This window comes from Chrysemys picta, chromosome 4, assembly GCF_011386835.1.
Source record: "Chrysemys picta bellii isolate R12L10 chromosome 4, ASM1138683v2, whole genome shotgun sequence".
In the NCBI taxonomy this organism is placed as follows: domain Eukaryota; kingdom Metazoa; phylum Chordata; order Testudines; family Emydidae; genus Chrysemys; species Chrysemys picta.
This window is the reverse complement of record NC_088794.1, coordinates 111708343-111728584: the sequence shown is the minus strand read 5'-3', so window position 1 is coordinate 111728584 and position 20242 is coordinate 111708343. Positions and strand designations below refer to the sequence as shown.

Below are 20242 nucleotides of genomic sequence, written 5' to 3'. Positions count from 1 at the left end.
TTACACATTTTAAAGTGATATTTGGCAACCAGATCAGCCATCCTGATGTCTGTAAATGGAATCTCACTTTCATTGTGTATTGATAGATGGAGACTTCATGTATTATCAAAGTGTGAACCCAAGAACCCCACAATGCTAATTGGTAAAGGTTCCACTGTTTTGTAACAAAGTAACTCCAGCTAGGTCTGACAAACTCACTACAGCCAACACATTGCTTTCACAGTATTTATCCAAAGAGGGTGAAGTGTGGCATCTAATAAAAGCTTATGTCATACCTCTTCTCATAATCATTGTGAGATGTATATACAGATGATATTTAAGGAGTTGTGTATAGGTACTGAAAATATTTTAAAAATCTGTGTCCCGGACAGTGTTAACAAACAGGTTTTGCCAGACAGGTGAATCAATATTCCTTTGTCTGCCTTCGTTTATATGTAGATTAAGGATTGTAATCCAACACAGTGGAAGCCCCGTTTTGCATATGGAGTCAACATGAGGATGTGAAGGCAACTTGGAGCCAGCACACTGGGAGGGGAACCAGGGGAGTCATCCTGATTCTGGGGACAAAAACAATGAGATTTGGGAAATATAAGGATAAGCAAAAGACATTTTATCATTCTTCACTGAGGAAGCAAAAAGGGTGGTGCTTTTTGCATTCATGAAAGTTGAATTCCAGCCATGATGGCTGATGGCACTGGGAGACAGCTTTCAGTGAGAAACTACTTTAGACTGATACAGACTAACACGGCTACCACTCTGAAACCTACTTTAGACAAGGATATTCACCTGTTAACGTTATGTTTAGACTCTGAGTGTGTTATACTTTTTTGTTTTTATATGTAACCATTTCTGTTTCCATTATCCTTATTCACTGTCTTGTAAATCTTAGCATCTAGTAAATTTATAATTGTTTTCACTATAATTATATACCTCAGTGCTGTGCTGTTATAAAAGACTTGATCCTGAGTTGAACCAGTCAAACTGTGTGTATACTGTTCCTTTGGGGATAGAAAACCTGATAATTTTTGTGAGTGTCCAGTGACAGTGGCTGGCTACTACATGGGGATGCCTTCAGGGGGGTTCGGGGACTGGGATATAGCTACTGTTAACCCTCAAGGTAAAGCAAAGGTTGGTAGACCTCTGAGGAGATTGGGTGGTTTAACAGACTGATGGGGTTAGAGAACTGATGCCCAGTTAAGCATGAGTAAATCTTCTTGCTGAGGACAGCAGAGGTAACAAGGTGACTCACAGTCCTGCGCACCCCGAGAAAGTGTCACACGAAGTCTCAACTATCGTAGCAGCAGGGCCTCAGTTAAAGTTCTAGTGAGACACTTATATTAATTTGCACAGCTCCAGCTATTTGATAGAAATGTAGTTACCATAGTTGTCAGCTGTTACGTATCATGAAAAGAAATTAGAATTCCATGCAGGCTAGGAGAAATAGTCCAGATATGGAAACCTACAGATGGCATTTATAGGTATCTGCAGCTGCCAGGTTATTAAAAAAATTATGCCAATAGCACGACAATGTTTTCATTATAAATATAAATATTTACTCTTTTTGATAATGTCTTCCCCCGAGCGCAAGATTAGTTTTAAAAGCATCTATCTTTTCTATGGCATATTCTCAGACCGTGTGTGTATGTAGGTATAGGGGTGTGTAGATATATATAAAATATCTGCTCACACATACACTATTTTAAAACATTTAAAGTTAAATTAATAACAAAACAAGAGTGCAGATATTAACATTGCAGGCTTATAATTCCATAATGCATCTCTTTGTGCATGAAGAAAAGGCATAAATAGCAAAATTAAGGAGGAAACATTAGTTTTCTTTTACCTTTATATTTCCTGGCTTTTGTTAGTTAAAATTACAAGGATCTCCAAAATGGAAGCAAATTTAAGATGAAGAGATGTCATCATATTTGCATTGTCCAGATGCACATCACAAACATTGTATTTCATAAGGCCAGTGTGACTACTGACTTTTAGGACTTCAGCCACTTTCTTCATGTGTATAAAGGTTTCCAGGAAGGAGACTCACAGAGGTTAGTCCTTACTTGAAGCAAGCAGGCCTATTGAAATCCAGGGAAGTACTCATTTCAGTAAGGATACTCACCTGTGAAAGGATTTTCAGGATTCAGTCATAAAACAAATACTTTGGGTTTTATTGGAAGCCCGTGTAAGAGCCTTTGGAAACAGATTCACACCTAGCCTGCTGGTTCAGCACAATTATTTTCTGAGGAGTTTCTCTCCACAAGGCTGCTGATTGTTTGGAGTGCTCATACAGCATTCTTTCTGAGCGATCAAATAGGTGTTAGAATAGGAGCTACTGTCTTCTACTGAATCTTTTTTCTTCCTTTACAAATTATATTTTTAAAAAATATTGACTCGTACACTATTATGACTTTCATAGCGTAAGACATTTGTAAACATGATAGAGCAATTACGTTTTTTAAAAACAGTAACTCTCTTTCCAAATGCACAGAGTTTCAGATTCTTGCAATTTGATTTTTCTAGCATGCTTCAGAATCGGACCCTTCTATTCTGGAATTCATACACTAAAACCTACATAAAACTAGAAATCAGCTCTCTCAGGAAGACTGCTGAGAGGCTGGATGTGAATTCTTGTCAAGTTTTGCCAGATCATGTTATACCTTAGGGTTGCCAACTTTCTAATTGCACAAAACCGAACACTCTAGCCCCACCCCTTCCCTGAGGCCCTGTCCCCACTCACTACATTCCCCCTCCCTCGGTGGTTCGCTCTCCTCCACCCTCACTCACTTTCACTGGGGGTGAGGGCTCCGGGATGGGGCGAGGATTTGAGGTGCCGGAGAGGGTGAGGGCTCCGGCTGGGGATGCGGGCTCTGGGGTGGGGCCAGGGAGATGGGTTTGGGGCTCCAGGCTGGGGTGGAGGTGGGATGGATGGATTCAGAATGTTGGAGGGGATTGCGGGTTGAGGCAGGGGGTTGGGGTGAGGGAGCGGGTATGGGTTCTGGGCTGGAGGTGTGGGCTCTGGGGTGGGGCCAGGGATGAGGGGTTTGGAGTGCAGGAGGGGGCTCCAGGCTGGGGGTGGGGCTGAGGGATTCGCAGTTTGGGAGGGAGCTTCGGGTTGAGGCAGGGGGTTGGGGTGTGGGAGGGGATATGGACTCTGGGCTGGTGGTGCAGGCTCTGGGGTGGGGCCGTTGATGAGGGGCTCCAGGCTGGGGGTGGATGGGGCCAAGGGATTCAGAGTGTGGGAGGGGGCTGCAGGTTGAGGCAGGGGGTTTGGGAGGGGGTATGGGCTCTGGGCTAGGGGTGCAGGTTCTGGGATGGGGGTAGGGTTCAGGGTGTGGGAAGGGGCTCTGGGTTGGGGCAGGGGGTTGGGGTGCAGGGACGTGAGGGCTCCGGCTGGGGGTGCAGGCTCTAGGGTGGGGCTGGGAATGAGGGGTTTGAGGTAAGGGAGGGGGCTGTGGGTTGAGATAGTGGGTTGGGGTGCAGGACGGGGTATGGGCTGTGGGTGTGGGCTCTGGGGTGGGGCCAGGGATGAGGGGTTTAGCGTGCAGGAGGGGGCTCAGGGTTTGGGGGGCTCAGGGCTGGGGCAGGGGGGTGGGGCTCAGGGTTGGGGTGTGGGCTTACCTTGGGTGGCTCCCGGTCATCGACACAGTGGGTCTAAGGCAGGATCCCTGTCTGTCCTGGCACCACACTGTGCCCCAGAAGCAGCCAGCAAGTCAGGCTCCTAGGCGGGGTGGGAGAGTGGGCAGGAGGCCTGCGCACTGCTCTTGCCCACAGGTACTGCCCTCCAGCTCCCATTGGCCATGTTTTCTGGCCAATAGGAGTGTGGAGCCAGTGCTCAGGGAGGGAGCAGCACGTGGAGCCTCCCTGGCCACCCCGCCTAGGAGCCGGACCTGCTGGCCACTTCCGGGGTGCAATGTGGTGCCAGGACAGGTAGGGACTAGCCTGCCTTAGACCTGCAGCACCGCCAACCAAACTTTTAATGGCCCAGTCAGCACAAGGTCCCTTTTCGACCACGCATTCTGGTTGAAAACCAGACACCTGCCAACCCTGTTATACTGTAATCTTCTCCAAAAAGATGTTTCTAAATGTGAGGTTACAGAACTGACTGATGAATACTCTTAGACCAATGCTGTTTGAAATAGACTCTTCCTGAAGTCTGTCATATCTGCAGGTAATCAGGATATCTGAGTTATTAACCAGGGACAGCCAGGCTGAGGAAGACATTTTATTAAACTTAATTAATTACAGGCTTTTCTGTGATATAGTATCTGAGATAAGGTAACAGCCTCCAGATGTCCTCACTCCCTTCCCCGCCATTCCCAAAAAGAGAAGCTAGGCAAGTCACCATGAGCCAGTCAGTTGAGCCTTTGGTGACATCATCTCCACAGGTTTGATCATAAGACTAGATTCAAGCCCCTGGGCAGGGCTGACTACCACAGACCTGCTGCACAGAAACCTGAGATGTGGTGTAGAAGTCCCCTGTGAGGATTCTAACTGTGGAGTCAGCCTGAACTGTGGAACTGTTTGATTCCATACCAAAGTGCTCTGTGAGACATTGTTTAGCCTTTAACAAACAAATATTTGAGATACGCAAAAAATTGAGGATCTAGGATTTTTAAGAAAAACTAAAGAAAACCCAGTCTTTCAGGATTCCTATCTTTTGTTTCTTTTTCTCTGTTCATTTTACTAATGAACACAATGAGCAGTCACAGTTTCAGGGCCGGCTCCAGGCACCAGCACAGGAAGCAGGTGCTTGGGGCGGCCAATGGAAAGGGGCAGCACGTCCGGGTCTTCGGCGGCAATTAGGCGGTGGGTCCCTTAGTCCCTCTCGGAGGGAAGGACCGGCCACCGAATTGCTGCCGAAGAATGAAGTGGCGCAGTAGAGCTGCTGCCGAAGTGCCACGGATCACGTCTTTATCTTCTTTTTTTTTCGCCGCTTGCGGTGGCAAATAAGTTGGAGCCGGCCCTGCACAGTTTAGTGAAATTTGAAAGTTAAAACAAATATTTCTAAAGTCCAAGAGGAAGTTGGTTTAAAAAGTAAATACACGGTGAGTATACTCTGCCCACCTGATAGAGCATGATACTCTGCCCACCTGATAGAGAATGATTTTACTCAAAACGTATGTGGAGTTATTCACATACGTTTTGAGTAAAATCATTCTCTTTCCCCTGCAGCCATGGAAGGCCAACATTAAATGAGACCTAGGTGGGCTGCAGGATGGGGTGAGATTTGGACAGGGTGTCAATATCCAGTGTACTCAGCTCCCTGACTGCATGTCCCTCTGGAGATGGGTTTCTGGATGGTCAGGGGAGGAGCAAGGGTTGCATGGGTGAATGTTGTACTATGGAAAGTCATAGCTTCCTGCAGAGTAAAAAAGCCTCAATGGGGATAGTGCTTTGGCGGTCCTACAGTGGGAGAGGACTGAGCTGTGCCTCCAGTAGCTTTCATTGATCAGTGGCATTTGAGCAGGTCTGATGGTATGTTTGCAGCCTGCTATCCCTTTGTTGCCCCAGCCCATGGTTTATGAGCTGGGCAGGCAAAAAGAGCCTCCCTGCTTTTGATGACAAAGAGTTTCTCTATCCACCCTCTTTGATCCAGTTTTGCTTTCCTGAATGGTAATGACACCTGTGTGTAATTCTTTGTGGGTGACTCAGTTGTGTTTTAATGATGTTTGGTTTCCTAGCATGTTGGCTGCCTGGTTTGGAGGTCAGGAAGTGAGCAGACTGGCAAGTGCAGTGGCGGTTCTTATCACCTTCCCCTCAGCATCCAGAAATTCAGTGTTTCCTAACTTGGGGGAGCTCCCAGACTAGTCCCTTGGGGAAGAGACAAAGAATTGGTTTGGAAAAAGTTGCATGACTCTGAATCTTCGCTGTCTAATGCAAATGTCCTTGAAGGCCACCCATGTTCTGAAGACTCCTGACACAGCCAGACACAGGAGCAGCTCACAATGTATAGGTCTGCAGTCTTGGGCCCAAACATCTCTCCTTTGCTCCTATGACACTCAGCAGAGTGGGAGTTTTGCCATTCTCTTCAGTGGGAGCAGGACCTGGGCCATAGGGAAGAGGAAGGCTGGGATGATTCATTCCACTGGTTCAGGGGCCAGCTGGAGGCTTTGTTTATCTATTAGAGCCACTGGACAAGTTCTACTGCTGAATGGAGAGAAAATATTTATGATTAAATAAGTTCAAGTAACAAATTCAATAAAAGTTGTGATCATGCATGGCTGTGACGATATGATAATCCTATTTTTATCCTATTCCCCAAGTGTACAGCTATAAAAAGATTATTACTTAGGTTTGATATTGATCTGAGCTTCAGTTCAGAGTGACATTACATGTTGAAGAAGGGCACCTGAATTTTTAAAGTTTTCTGACTCATTTATTTTGTATGTTATATAGCTAGCGAAATCTACCTCGGAGAGATTTGAGTTTGAAATTTATTTTCTCCTGAGGAATATCTTTCCATCTAAGTAAACATGCTTGACACTTATTTGCCAAAAATCTTTTTCTTCTTAGTGGAGGGATGCAGCTCCAGTTGCATTTTTAACATCCAAATGCAATTTTCCCCCAACAGAGAACAGTATAGATTAGATTAGGGGTCGGCAACCTTTCAGAAGTGGTGTGCCGAGTCTTCATTTATTCACTTTAATTTAAGGTTTGGCATGCCAGTAATACATTGTAATGTTTTTTAGAAGGTCTCTCTCTATAAGTCTATATATTATATAACTAAACTAGTGTTGTATTGTAAAATAAACAAGGTTTTCAAAATGTTTAAGAAGCTTCATTTAAAATTAAATTAAAATGTTGCTCTTATGCCGCCGGCCCGCTCAGCCCACTGCTGGTCTGGGATTCTGTTCACCTAGGCTGGCAGCGGGCTGAGCAGGGCCTGCGGCTGGGACCCCAGCTGGCAAGGGTCCGGCAGCCAGAACCCCAGACCGGCAGCCGGGACCCCAGACCAGCAATGGGCTGAGCGGCTCAGCCCACTGCCGCTCAGGGGTTCCATCCGCCGGCTCCTGCCAGCCAGGATCCCGGCTGCCGGACCCACTCAGCCCGCTGGCGGTCTGGAGTCCCGGCCCTGTCCACATACAGTGGGTACCTACCTTCTCCCTGGTTCTGGCCCATTCTCTTCCTCTCTCTGCACTGAGCTGAGGTGGGAGTGCACTGAGCACAGGGCTGGGGGTGATGGGTCTGGCCAGGAGCTAGAATGAGGGAGGGGGCTCAGGGTTGGGGCAGGAGGTTTGGGTGTGGGGCACTTACCTGGGCAGATCCCATTTGGTGTGAGGGGTGCAGGTGGGAATGTGGGGTATGTGTGCAGGAGCTCCCGTTTGGTTCTCAGGGTGGGGGTGGGGATGTGGGGGGGTGCAAGAATCAGGGCAGAGGGCTGGGAGCATGTGAGGGGGTGCAGGTGTCAGGGCGGGGGGGGCTGGGTAGGTGTGGGGGTGCCAGAGTCAGTGCTGGGGTCGTGGGGGGGGGTGTGAAAGAGTCAAGCAGAGGGCTGGGTGTGTATGAGGGGGGTACAGGGCTCAGGGCACGGGCCTGGGGTGTGTGTGGGGCTGCGGGGCTCAGGGCAGAGGGCTGGGTGTGTGTGGGGGGTCAGGGCAGAGGGCTGGGGTGTGTGTGAGAGGGGTCAGGGCTGGGAGCTGAAGGGGATATGCCCCTATTCCCCCCACCCCCCTTCCCCAAGGCCCTGCCCCCGCTTCTTCTCTGCCTCCGCCGGGAGCAGCAAGCACGCTGACTCTACTCCTTCCCGACCCCCTCCTTCGCAAGGGCCATCAGCTGATCAGCCAGCAGGGAGGGAGGGAGGGACGGAGAGGAGAAGGAGGAGGGGCCGGAACCCAGCATACTACGGGATGAGGCAGGGGAGCCGGCAGGACCAAGCTTCTGCCCATAGGCGTGCGCAGCATATTTCATTAGGGTGTGCACCCAGGGAGCCCTGCCCTAGCCCTGCCCCTGCCATGCCCTAGCCCTGCCCCCATCCACTCCCTCCTCCTTCCCGCCCCCTGACTGCCCACCTCAGAACCCGCAACCCCCCCTGCTCCTAGTCCCCTGACTACCCCCTTCTGGGACCCCTGCCCCTAACTGCCCCCCAGGACCCCACCCCCCATCGAAGCCTCCCTGCTCCTTGTCCCCTGACTGCCCCCCTAGGACACTACCCCCTACCTGTCCCATGACTGCCCTGATCCTTATCCACACCCCCGCCCCCAGATAGACCCCCAGGACTCCCATGCCTATCCAACCGCTCCCCGCCCCCTGACAGGACCCCCAGAACTCCTGACCCATCCAACCCCCCCTGCTTCCTGCCTGCCCCAACCCCTCTCCACATCCCTGCCTCCTGACAGCCCCCCTCCAGAACTCCTGACTCATCCAACCCCCCCCAGCTCCTTGTCCCCTGACCACCCCCTCCAGAGATCCCCCCACTAGGACCCTCCTTGCTCCCTGTCCCCTGACCCCTATCCATCCCCCGCCCTCTGACAGACACTGGGACTCCTATGCCCCATCCAACCCCCTCTGCTCCCTGACTTCCCCCTCCAGAGACCCCCCGCCCCAACCACCCCACCTAGGATCCAATCCACCCTGCTCCCTGTCCCCTGACTGCCCCCACCCCCTACCATGAGGCTCCTAGCAGCATGTTCTGCTCCACGCAGAGCCAGACACGCTGCCCCGTGGGAGCGTGCAGCCCCGGCCCCCAGAGCGCTGCATGCGTGGCGGCATGGCTCCAGGGGAGGGGGGAAGGTGGGGGAGGGGCTGGCGGCTTGCTGTGCTCGGCCCGGCACTCCAGCCTGGGAGCGTGGACCCCGTGGCTTGCCGCGCCAGGAGAGTGGGGCCATTTTCCCACCCCTGCATCAGGGTGTGCCTGGGCACAACCCATGCGCATGCCTATGCTTCTGCCCCTTGCCCCTGCGGGGTGAGGCGGGAGCGGAGGGTGGAGAAGAGCAGGCCAGGCTGGGCAGGATTTTTAATGGCATGCTGCTGCCTGCCGGAGTCTGGCAGGCAGCAGCGTGCCATTAAAAATCTGCTCGCGTGCCATCTTTGGCACACGTGCCATAGGTTGCCAACCCCTGGATTAGATTATAAAACCGAATAAAGGACTAGACCATAGTGGTGGTTCAAATGACTTAAAACTATACTCTGCTGACAAAAGCTGTAAAGTTTGTATACTATAAAGAATTGATAGCTGTGGGATAAATCAATACCATAAATTAGCTTATTTTGGTCAGGCGTAGTTAATGTGGCATGTAATGTCTGGGAGTACAAACTACAATTATTCCTATAATGTTATTGTTTTTTGGTTTTCATGTTTTTTTTTTCACTATGCAGGGTACACATGTTCCAAAAAAAAGAGAGAAAAAAAATTGTTCCAAGTCAAATGAAATATTTTGGTCAACATGAAGCAAAACATTTCATTTTGATTTTGAGCTTTTCTCACATTTTCATTTTTTTAAAGTAATATTGAAGGAAATTTTGAAACAGTCATTTTGAATAAAAAAATATAATGTTTAATTTTTAAAATGTCAAAAGGTTTCAATTTTTTGAAAAGCTTTTTTCGACTGAAACAATTTTGCAAATTAGAGATTAATTCACAAACTATTTTGATCAGTCCAAATCTGCTTTTTTCCCAAAAAGGGTTTGGATGAACATTTTTGCCCAGCTCTAGTTATCATTGCTCTTTTATATGCCAAGAGATTTATTTTGAAAAGGTGGAAAAGAGTTAATGTTTCATTGATAAGCCTGGTATTGCATGTGGGCAGCCCACCATATAAAATTAAGAGCAAAATAACATATCTCACAGGATAAGAGTTAATCTGCCTATTAAAGAAAATAGCAGTCAGATACTACAATGTCAGGGGACAAATCAGCACCTGCATTTATAGATCCTAAAAGGATTTGAATGTAAAATGTGAATTTGCAAATTAGGTGTGGAGAGAGAACAGCCTTGTAAATTACCTTGATCTTTAGCATTTTGTAGCATATTTGTATTGTAATTCCTTGTAGATGTTTAGTTTCTTTCACTCCATGTTGCTTTGTATATGTGCACTTGTTCAGACCGACAGTGAAATTAGATGGAAACTTTCAAAGGTGCGCTGAGAAGTTAGGTAACCAACTGCCATTGAAAGCCAGTGGGAGTTAGGGTTGCCAACTTTCTACTCTCACAAAACTGAACACCCTTGCCCCACCCCCTGCCCCACCCCTCCTGTGAGGCCCTGCCCCTTCTCTGGGGCCCCACCCCCACTCACTCCATCCCCCCTCCCTCTGTCGCTCGCTCTCCCCCACCCTCACTCACTTGCTCATTTTCACTGGGCTGGCTCAGGGTGTTGGGGTGTTGGAGGGGATGAGGGCTCTGGCTGGGGATGCGGGCTCTGGGATGGGTCTGGGGATGAGGGGTTTGGGGTGCAGGACAGGGCTCCGGGCTGGAACTGAGGGGTTTGGAGGGCAACTGATTAAGAATTTTTTCTTGTTTCTTCAGGGTAGCCAGTGTGTGCTGGTCCAACCCTGACCGATGTGTACCCTGGAGCAGAGTGGGTGGGAGGAGGCTGTCCGAGCATCTTCACTCTCTGACCCCCATTACCGTTTCCCAGCACACCCTGTGCTGTGCTGCTATACTGCTGCCAGCCAGTTCCCATGAGAATTGCACAGCCTCTCAAGAACTTCCTCCCTTTCCTCCTTTCCTCCTTCTATACCTCAAGCTCTCTTCGTGGCTGCTCTAGGAATGAGCATGGCTGCACTACCGCATACGTGTCTTGGTCCCACAGCAAAGGCTTCGCACCCAGTATGTGCATTCGCATGCAGGAACTGGGAAGAACTGCTACGCAGTAATTGCTTTTCCAGACACCTGGGATTTGAACAGGTGCGTGAGCCTCCTCCCCACACACGCTGCTCATATTTCCCCATCGTCCCCCATCTCATGGGCTCCGAATGCAGCACCCTCTGGTTCCCCGCTTTCCCATGTACCAAGGGGAGTGCGCATAGGACATGAATCTCTCAAGGGATGCAGCAAAAAATGTTTGAGAACCTTTGGTTTAACCAAACTCAAATTGCATGGAAGAGAAATAGTAAGACTTGAACAGAGAAAACCTTGCTCTGTGTATTTTTCCAGGAAAAAAAGAAAATTAGGGCTGTCAAATGATTAAAAAACCAATCACAATTAATTGCGAGATTAAAAATATAGTTGGGATTAATCACAGTTTTAATCGCACAGTTAAGCAATAATAGAATACAATTTAAATTTATTATAAATATTTTTGGATGTTTCTTTACATTTTCAAATATATTGATTTCAATTACAACAGAGGATACAAAGTTAGCAGTGCTCACTTTATATTATTTTTATTACAAATATTTGCACTGTAAAAATGATAAAAGAAATAGTTTTTTCAATTCACCTCATACAATTCACCTGATAGATTGTGCTGTAGTGCAATCTCTTTATTGTGAAACTGCAACTTACAAATGTAGAATTATTATTTTTTTACATAACTCCACTTAAAAACAAAACAATGTAAAACTTTAGAGTCTACAAGTCCACTCAGTTCTACTTCTTGTTCAGCTAACTGCTAAGACAGACAAGTTTGTTTACATTTACAGGAGATAATGCTGCCCATTTCTTATTTACAATGTCACCTGATAGTGAGAACAGGTGTTGCATGGCACTGTTATAGCTGATGTTGCAAGGTATTTCCGTGCCAAATATGCTAAACATTCGTGTTTCCCTTCATGCTTCAACCACCATTCCAGAGGACAGGCTTCCATGCTGATGATGGATTCTGCCTGATAATGATCCAAAGCAGTGCAGACTGATGCACCTTCATTTTCAGCATCTGAGTCAGATGCCACAAACAGAAGGTTGATTTCCTTTTTTGGTGGTTCGGGTTCTGTAGTTTCCGCATCAGAATGTTGCTTTTTAAAGACTTCTGACAGCATGTTCCACACCTCATCCCTCTCAGGTTTTGGAAGGCACTTCAGATTCTTAAACCTTGGGTTAAGTGCTGTAGCTATCCTTAGAAATCTCACATTGGTACCTTCTTTGCGTTTTGTCATGTCTGCAGTGAGTGTTCTTAAAACGAACATGTGCTGGGTTATCATCCGAGGCTGCCATAACACAAAATATATGGCAAAATGTGGGTAAAACCACAGAGCAGGAGACATACAATTCTCCCCCAAAGAGTTCACTCACAAGCTTGCAGGGCTCAAGTAGTGTTTCTAGCTTTTACAGTTTTTCAAAATCACTTTCTGGTGGCACTGATAGATTGTGCTTTTGAGCAGCTAGTGTGGCTGTGATAGCAGCTATATTTCTAAGCAGGCACTGAACAATACTCAATGTGAACTGTGTTTGAAATGGCCCACACGTTTTCTACATTTTGCCAGCACATTTTCAAAACCACCTTCACTGAGTGCTACTGTAATGGGTTGCTGCAGACTGTGAGCAATGCACCTCCTGTTAAAAATGCAAATGACTGGCAGCTGGTATCATATTACATGCACTGTCAATACTACTTGTTACCTTTTCTTGACTATTCCATGCTTTTGCAACATCCAAGAAATGGTCTGCACATGTTTCAGCATAATGTCTCTCTTTAGTATGCATTACTATTAAAGCAAACAACTACAGTGTCCATGCAGCATCAGTCAGGTGCATTGTGATTCCAAGATAGCTATGATTGTTCAAGGATGTCCAGTGATCACCAGTGAAAGCAACAGTTAGTGCATTTTTCAGAAGCTCCAACTTTGTAGTCTTCTCATGATGATATAGGTCATGCATTTGTGATGCAATGGTTCCTTGGGAGGGCAAGATGTATGACTGATTGGATGATGCAATTTGAATATCATCTCTTAGCCCTCTGTCGTTTACAGTGTTGAGTGGTCTGCAGTCCACAGCTATCCACTTTGCTATAGCATTGGTTAAGTTGTTGTACTTTGTTTGACCCATGGGCTTGTAGCAATCCTGAAACTCTGTAAGCATAGTCTGTTGCAGCTGGCAGGATTCATTTGTTGTTAGTGGGTTATCTGTAGCACAAAAAACGGGAGGCAAAAGCATGTTTAGCACGTAGGTGGCACTGCAGACTTGAAGTACTTCAATGGTATTGGAACAGCCTTGCAATAGCTAGAGATAACCGTTTTTTTATCCAGAGAACCATCCGGAAGTTTTTTAAAAATAAACTTCCCATTCAAAACACTTGAACTTTTGCTGCTTTGCTCTGTTGGTGTCACTAGGCATAGCTACCAGGTAACTCGGGAGGGTGCAAGGCCATAAGTGTCGATGAAACCCCCCTGCTCTGGGTCTAAGTGAGCCAAAGCAACCCCATCTTGTGAACTTTAACCAGCCTCAATGCTAACAGCCTAAAAGCAGAATATGTAACAGTCAGCTTTTTTAGCAGACAGCTGCAGTTTCGCTCAAACTAGCAAAAGCAGTAGTGATAAGGAAGGGGGAGAGAGGGAGGGGGAAGTCTACATGTCTCTGGGCCCGCAAGGCCAAAGATAAACATGCGGACGAGAACTTTTCTAACACGCCACAATGTAGTGCCTACTGTAACTGCTGTCGGGAAGGGAGGGGAGGAGGCGAAACAGAACAAAAGGCTTACACAAGCAGCTTGGAATATAAAATGGGAAACTTGCTTGTATTTGTTGCGCTTCTGATTTGAGACATGCTGGTCTCTTGAGTGCCTTTTCGAGATCTCGAATAAACTTGGTTTGCTTCTCCACCCTGGTGTGTCTATTGGTGCGACGCACACCGGGCAACAAACCCCGCTGATGCCCCCTCGGGCCCTCTGGGCCGGCAACAGCTCCATTAACTATTCTGATATTTAATCACTCCAGAACAGGAGAACGAAGTAGGTCTGTGCCAATGTCTGCCAAGCGATGAAGTACAATAAGTGAAAAGGGTCAAAACAGAGGTGTGTGATTAACGCTCATTAAAAAAGAATGCATTAATTTGTTTTGCTTTAATCACTTGAGTTAACTGCGATTAATTGACAGACCTAAAAAAACCCCAACCAAACAGCTTCATATTGTTCCATGGAACCCAGAGATACCTGAGCAATTGAGACAATTAATAAAACTCCAATCAAAATTACATTAGTTTAAAGTACAAGACACATAATCCCAGTCCATGTGACCAAATATCTCTCAATGTCTAGTCTATGAATTATTCAATTAGAAAGTAAGTCTGAACTAAATCGGATGCAGCCCTTCTGATCGTCTAAAGTTCTTCTGTGCTAAAAGCTTATATAACGAAGTACGCATTGCCAGGCAATATTCATAAAAGCAAGTGCTTCAGTTGCCCTGAATATTCTTCTTTCCCTGTTTATGGTAAATCAAACTATTTGGTGGAATAAAAGCTCGAACTCACAATGTATTAGTATTCACTTAGTGCTGAAGAAAAATAGATGTGAAGTACTTTGAACATTCAATTATCACCAAAACGATGGTTAAAAGGAATGGGGATTGATGACTTTTATAATGTGTGTATAAGACTACAGATTGCCACCATTTCATATACTGAATAGGCTAGATCCTGTACACAGCTCCTGGACAATTTAAATGGGAGTGTTTTTCCTGCACCATAATTGATTTACCTTTATAAATAATGTATTACTACTTTAAAAAGGCTTTCAGTTCTCATGTAGTAGGAAATAAACAGATCAGCAGCAAAGGTCAAGAAGAAATTCCTCCCTACATGCATATTACGTCCTGCATTTTGGAGGTTCTATGCCTTTTCTTCTGCCAATGGCCATTGTTGGAGACAGAATATTGGACTAGAAAAATTCATTTGATCTGTTTGGTACAGAAATTCCTAGGTTCCACTTTGTTTGTAAAGTGTGTATAACTGCTGTTTTATTGAAATAATCTTGCATTAAGATCTAGTGGGACTAACAACTTTAACAACAGGTGCAAGGGAATATGAATTTCAAAGATTTACTTCCCTATGAAATTGGCTCATTATAATTTCTTTAAATATATACTTCTCTTTTGTGTCAATATTTGCAGAGCTACATCAGGAAATTTAATCCCGTTCTCCCTTATGTTAGAGATATTTGTACAAGGATGGCCTTAGCCCTTACACAGAACAAGAAGTGCTGAAACCACTCTAACAACACTGCTACCAGCCAGTAGGGTTATTCAATGAATGTTCTTAAAGAAATTTATAGGAATGTTAGATTTAAATATTAACTCTTCTCAATTTGCCAGCCCCTTTGGAAGCTATAACTTGTGTCTGTATCACGCTAATTTAAGGTCCCTGGTAGCTCCTCCCAAATACAGAGTTTACATTGGCATCTGAGTTTTCTCTAAAGTTTCCAGCCAAGTTCCTCTATTCCAGGGGTTGGCAACCTTTCAGAAGTGGTGTGCCAAGTCTTAATTTATTCACTCTAATTTAAGGTTTCGCATGCTGGTAATACATTTTTAGAAGGTCTCTTTCTATAAGTCTATAATATATAACTAAATTATTGTTGTATGTAAAGTAAAATAAGGTTTTTAAAATGTTTAAGAAGCTTCATTTAAAATTAAATTATAATGCAGAGTCCCCCCTGGACCGGTGGCCAGGACCCAGGCAGTCTGAGTGCCACTGAAAATCAGCTCGCATGCCGCCTTCAGCATGCGTGTCATAGGTTGCCTCCCCCGCTCTATTCTATGTCATTTAGGTTCTTATATCTTGCCCATGACTGTGGCATCTTATTATGCTCCAGTTATGTATCAAGCAATAAGCCTGTTCTCTGTCACATAGGGGCCCTTCTCCATTTTCTCCTCTCCCCCAGGGGGTAATGCATCATATCCGTTCCACTAGTGTCTCCAGGGGATAGAATCATAGGGTTGGAGGGGACCTTGAGAAGGACGTTAAAGGGCAGCTACTAAATTCAGACATTTTAAAATCAGCAGATCCAGATAACTTACATCCAAGAATTTTAAAAGAGTTGGCTGAGGAGATCTCTAGGCCATTAATGTTGATTTTTCAATAAGTCTTGAAACAATGCGGAAGTTCCAGAAGACTGGAAGAAAATGAATGTGCCAATATTTAAAAAGAATAAATGGGATGACCTGGTTAATAACAGGCCTCTCAATCTGACATCAGTCCAAAGCAAGATAATGGAGCGGCTCATACAGGACTCAATTAATAAAGACTTAATGGATGATATAATGAATGCCAATCAATGTGGACTTATGTAAAATAGATCCTGGCAAACTAACCTGATATCTTTTTGTCATGAGATTACCAGTTGGGTTGATAAAGGCAATAGTGTTGATACTAAGGCCTGGTCTACACTAGGCGTTTATGTCGAAGTTAGCGCCGTTACATCGAATTAACCCTGCACCCGTCCACACTGCGATGCTATTTAGTTCGACATAGAGGTCTCTTTAATTCGACTTCTGTACTCCTCCCCGACGAGGGGAGTAGCGCCAAATTCGACATGGCCATGTCGAATTAGGCTAGGTGTGGATGGAAATCGACGCTAATAGCTCCGGGAGCTATCCCACAGTGCACCACTCTGTTGACGCTCTGGACAGCAGTGCGAGCTCGGATGCTCTGACCAGCCACACAGGAAAAGCCCCGGGAAAATTTGAATTGGAATTCCTTTTCCTGTCTGGCCAGTTTGAATCTCATTTCCTGTCTGGACATCGTGGCGAGCACAGCAGCACTGGCAACGATGCAGAGCTCTCCAGCAGTGATGGACGTGCAGTCTGTGAATAGAAAGAGGGCCCCAGCATGGACTGATCGGGAAGTCTTGGATCTCATCGCTGTGTGGGGCGATGAGTCCGTGCTTTCCGAGCTGCGATCCAAAAGACGGAATGCAAAGATCTACGAGAAGATCTCTAAAGACATGGCAGAGAGAGGATACAGCCGGGATGCAACGCAGTGCCGCGTGAAAATCAAGGAGCTGAGACAAGGCTACCAGAAGACCAAAGAGGCAAACGGACGCTCCGGATCCCATCCCCAGACATCCCGTTTCTACGAGGCACTGCATTCCATCCTCGGTGCGGCCGCCACCACTACCCCACCAGTGACCGTGGACTCTGAGGATGGGATAGTGTCCACGGCCGGTTCCTCCGACATGTTAGGGGACGGGGAAGATGAGGAAGGAGATGAGGAGGGCGAGGCAGTCGGCAGCGCTCACAACGCTGATTTCCCCGACAGCCAGGATCTCTTCATCACCCTTACAGAGATCCCCTACGAAGCGTCCCCAGCCATTACCCCGGACACAGAATCTGGTGAAGGATCAGCCAGTAAGTGTTGTAAACATCTAAACATTTATTTTTAACAAAACAGGAATATTAACAATTAAAAGAATGGGTTGTTCATGATTAGTGTGCCCTATGCGCTTAACGGTTTAGTCATGGGCAGTGCAAGTTTTGAAAAGAAATCTAGCAATGTCCGGTTTTCAGTGATTGTCCTGCACAAGCCGCTCTACTGTTTATTCCCTGCTACTGCAGCTACAGTAAAATGCGGTCTATATGTCCGGGGATAGAACAGTAATCCTCCTGGGATATCTCGATGAAGTTCTCCTGGAGGTAATTTGAAAGCCGTTGCATGAGGTTCCTGGGGAGAGCGGCCTTATTGGGTCCTCCGAAGTACGAGACGTTGCCGCGCCACGAGACTATCACGTACTCGGGAATCATTGCTCTGCATAGCAGGGCGGCATACGGCCCTGGTCTTTGGAGGCTTTCCCGGAGCATTCTCTGTCTGTCGCTCTCAGAGATCCTCATCAGGGTGATGTCGCCCATGGTGACCTGCTTTTAATTAGGTAGGGGAATGTTAGTGTTGGGACTGCTTTCCCATTCCTTTACAGAACTGTAACCGCTGGTTTGTAGCCACGCGGTGGAGGCGGGAGAGGGGCAGCCGAAAGGGATCGTTCCCGGGGACAGCCGCGAGGGGGTGGGACAGGGGCAGAGTTCCCGCTTGCCGGATTGCTGGCTGCAGGAACTGACATAGCTTTAAATGTGAAATGAGGCCAGTGGTAATCTAAAAGTTTTAAACTGCCACAAGTGTACGGCTTACCATGTCTGCCTGCAACAGAAATTCCGTTGTGCTGCCCCGCTTCTCAAATGTGCTGTGCAAGACCCCAGGCACTGAATGCGAAGGCCGAAAATTCGACCTTGTGCTGAGTGCGCATGTGATAGGTGCTGTGCATGGTCTTGTTCACAGAGAAAGACTATGTTCTTTGTTCACAACTACATTTTTCTTTTTGAGGAATTCACTCCCTTTTTCCCATTTCCACAGCCCCATCTGCGACTGTCTCACAACCTAGCCTGGAATCACACTCCCAGAGGCTAGCGCGGATTAGGCGTAGGAAGAGGAGGACACGGGAGGACATGTTCTCTGAGCTTATGGCCTGTTCCCAAGCCCAGGCAGCACAGCAGACCCAGTGGCGGGAGAACTTGACCCGAATGCACCAAGCCAACATGGATCGGGAGGAGAGGTGGCGGCAGGAAGACCAGCAGGCGACTCAAACGCTGCTTGGACTACTGAGGGAGCAAACGGACACGCTCCGGCGCCTTGTGGATGTTCTGCAGGAACGGAGGCAGGAGGACAGAGCCCCGCTGCAGTCCATCTCTAACCGCCCTCCCCTGCCATCAAGTCCCATACCCACCTCACCCAAAGTGCAAAGAAGGAGAGGCGGCAGAGTCCCTGCTAAGTCTCACTCCACCCCTGCAGAGAGCTCTAGTAGCAGAAGGCTCTCATTTCCCAAAATTTGAAAAGTTCTTTCCTTCCTGCCTGACACAAGCCCCCGTCCAAGTTTCACCTCCCAATGCCATGTGTAGTTGATAATAAAAAATACGTTTCTGTAAACTACTGTTTCAATCATGTTCTTTTGGAGGAGGATGGGAAAGGGGGTTGGTAATTGGACAGGACAGTCACCTTTGGCAGGGTACATAGTCGGGGGCAGGCACAGCAGCAGGGCACATACACAGTGCAGTGATGCAGTGACTAGTTACCCTGGTTAGTCTGGGAGGTTGTTTTCATGTTATGTGGTGGGGGGTAGGTTGCTCTGTGACTTTGTGGCAGGGGAGGGCAGTTACAGATCTTAAGCGGCGGTCCTTAGGCAGGATCACAGAGCCACACAGCAGGGGATCTGTAACCATCCTCCCCCTGCCACAAAGTCACATAGACCCCCCCATACACACAGTCCCGATCAGGAGGGGTGACAGGCTCCGTTGAAACAACCATCCCACCGCAGCGGAGCCTGTCAATCCTTGAGTTTAGAAGCTGCATTCGCGTCACTACACTACACCCGCTCCGCACCACAGTCTGCGTCCCAGTTTTAAAAAATTCCCGCGAAAACAGTATTAAAGAAAACGGTGTGCTTTTTTTTATTTCGAAACGTGTGTTGGAAGGGGGGTGAAGGGGGTATGTAACTGGATAGGATAGTCAACATTACCTGGGTAAAGAAACGGGGACAGGTTTAGCTTCTCAGTACACAAACTTTAAAGTCACAGGTTACCCTGCTCACTCAGGAACTTTGCTTTCAAAGCCTCCCGGATGCACAGCGCTTCCCGCTGGTCTCTTCTAATCGCCCGGCTGTCTGGCTGTGAGTAATCAGCAGCCAGGCTATTTTCCTCAACCTCCCACCCCGCCATAAAGGTCTCCCCCTTGCTCTCACAGAGATTGTGGAGCACACAGCAAGCTGCTATAACAATGGGGATATTGGTTTCGCTCAGATCACAGCGAGTCAGTAAGCTTCTCCATCTCCCCTTGAGACGGCCAAAAGCACACTCCACCACCATTCTGCACTTGCTCAGCCGGTAGTTGAAGAGTTCTTTTTCAGTGTCCAGGGCGCCAGTATAGGGCTTCATGAGCCAGGGCATTAGCGGGTAGGCTGGGTCCCCGAGGATGACTATAGGCATCTCCACATCCCCAACAGTTATTTTGTGGTCCGGGAAGTAAATACCTTGTTGCAGCCGTCTAAACAGACCAGAGTTCCTGAAAACACGAGCGTCATGAACCTTGCCCGGCCATCCCACGTAGATGTTGGTAAAACGTCCCCTGTGGTCCACCAGTGCTTGCAGCACCATGGAAAAGTAGCCCTTTCGGTTAATGTACTGGGTGGCCTGGTGGTCCGGTGCCAGGATAGGGATGTGAGTTCCATCTATGGCCCCACCGCAGTTTGGGAATCCCATCGCTGCGAAGCCATCTATGATCGCCTCCACGTTTCCCAGGGTCACTACCTTTGGCAGCAGTACATCAACGATTGCCTTGGCTACTTGCATCACAACAACCCCCACGGTAGATTTGCCCACCCCAAACTGGTTCGCG

At 47.3% G+C, this 20242-nt stretch overlaps 1 protein-coding gene and 1 long non-coding RNA gene across 2 annotated transcripts in view; both read left to right on the top strand.

The window, feature by feature from the left end:
- The window catches only part of LOC135983444 (uncharacterized), a 380072-nt gene that overhangs the window by 269572 nt on the left and 90258 nt on the right, over nt 1-20242 (top strand). The gene's annotated exons all lie outside the window — the stretch shown is intronic.
- Nucleotides 16237-19323, top strand: LOC135983442 (uncharacterized). The gene is made up of 2 exons (XM_065595470.1): nt 16237-17214; nt 18209-19323. The coding sequence occupies exons 1-2, from the start codon at nt 16638-16640 to the stop codon at nt 18682-18684; spliced, it is 1053 nt and encodes a 350-aa protein (XP_065451542.1). The 5' UTR covers nt 16237-16637; the 3' UTR covers nt 18685-19323.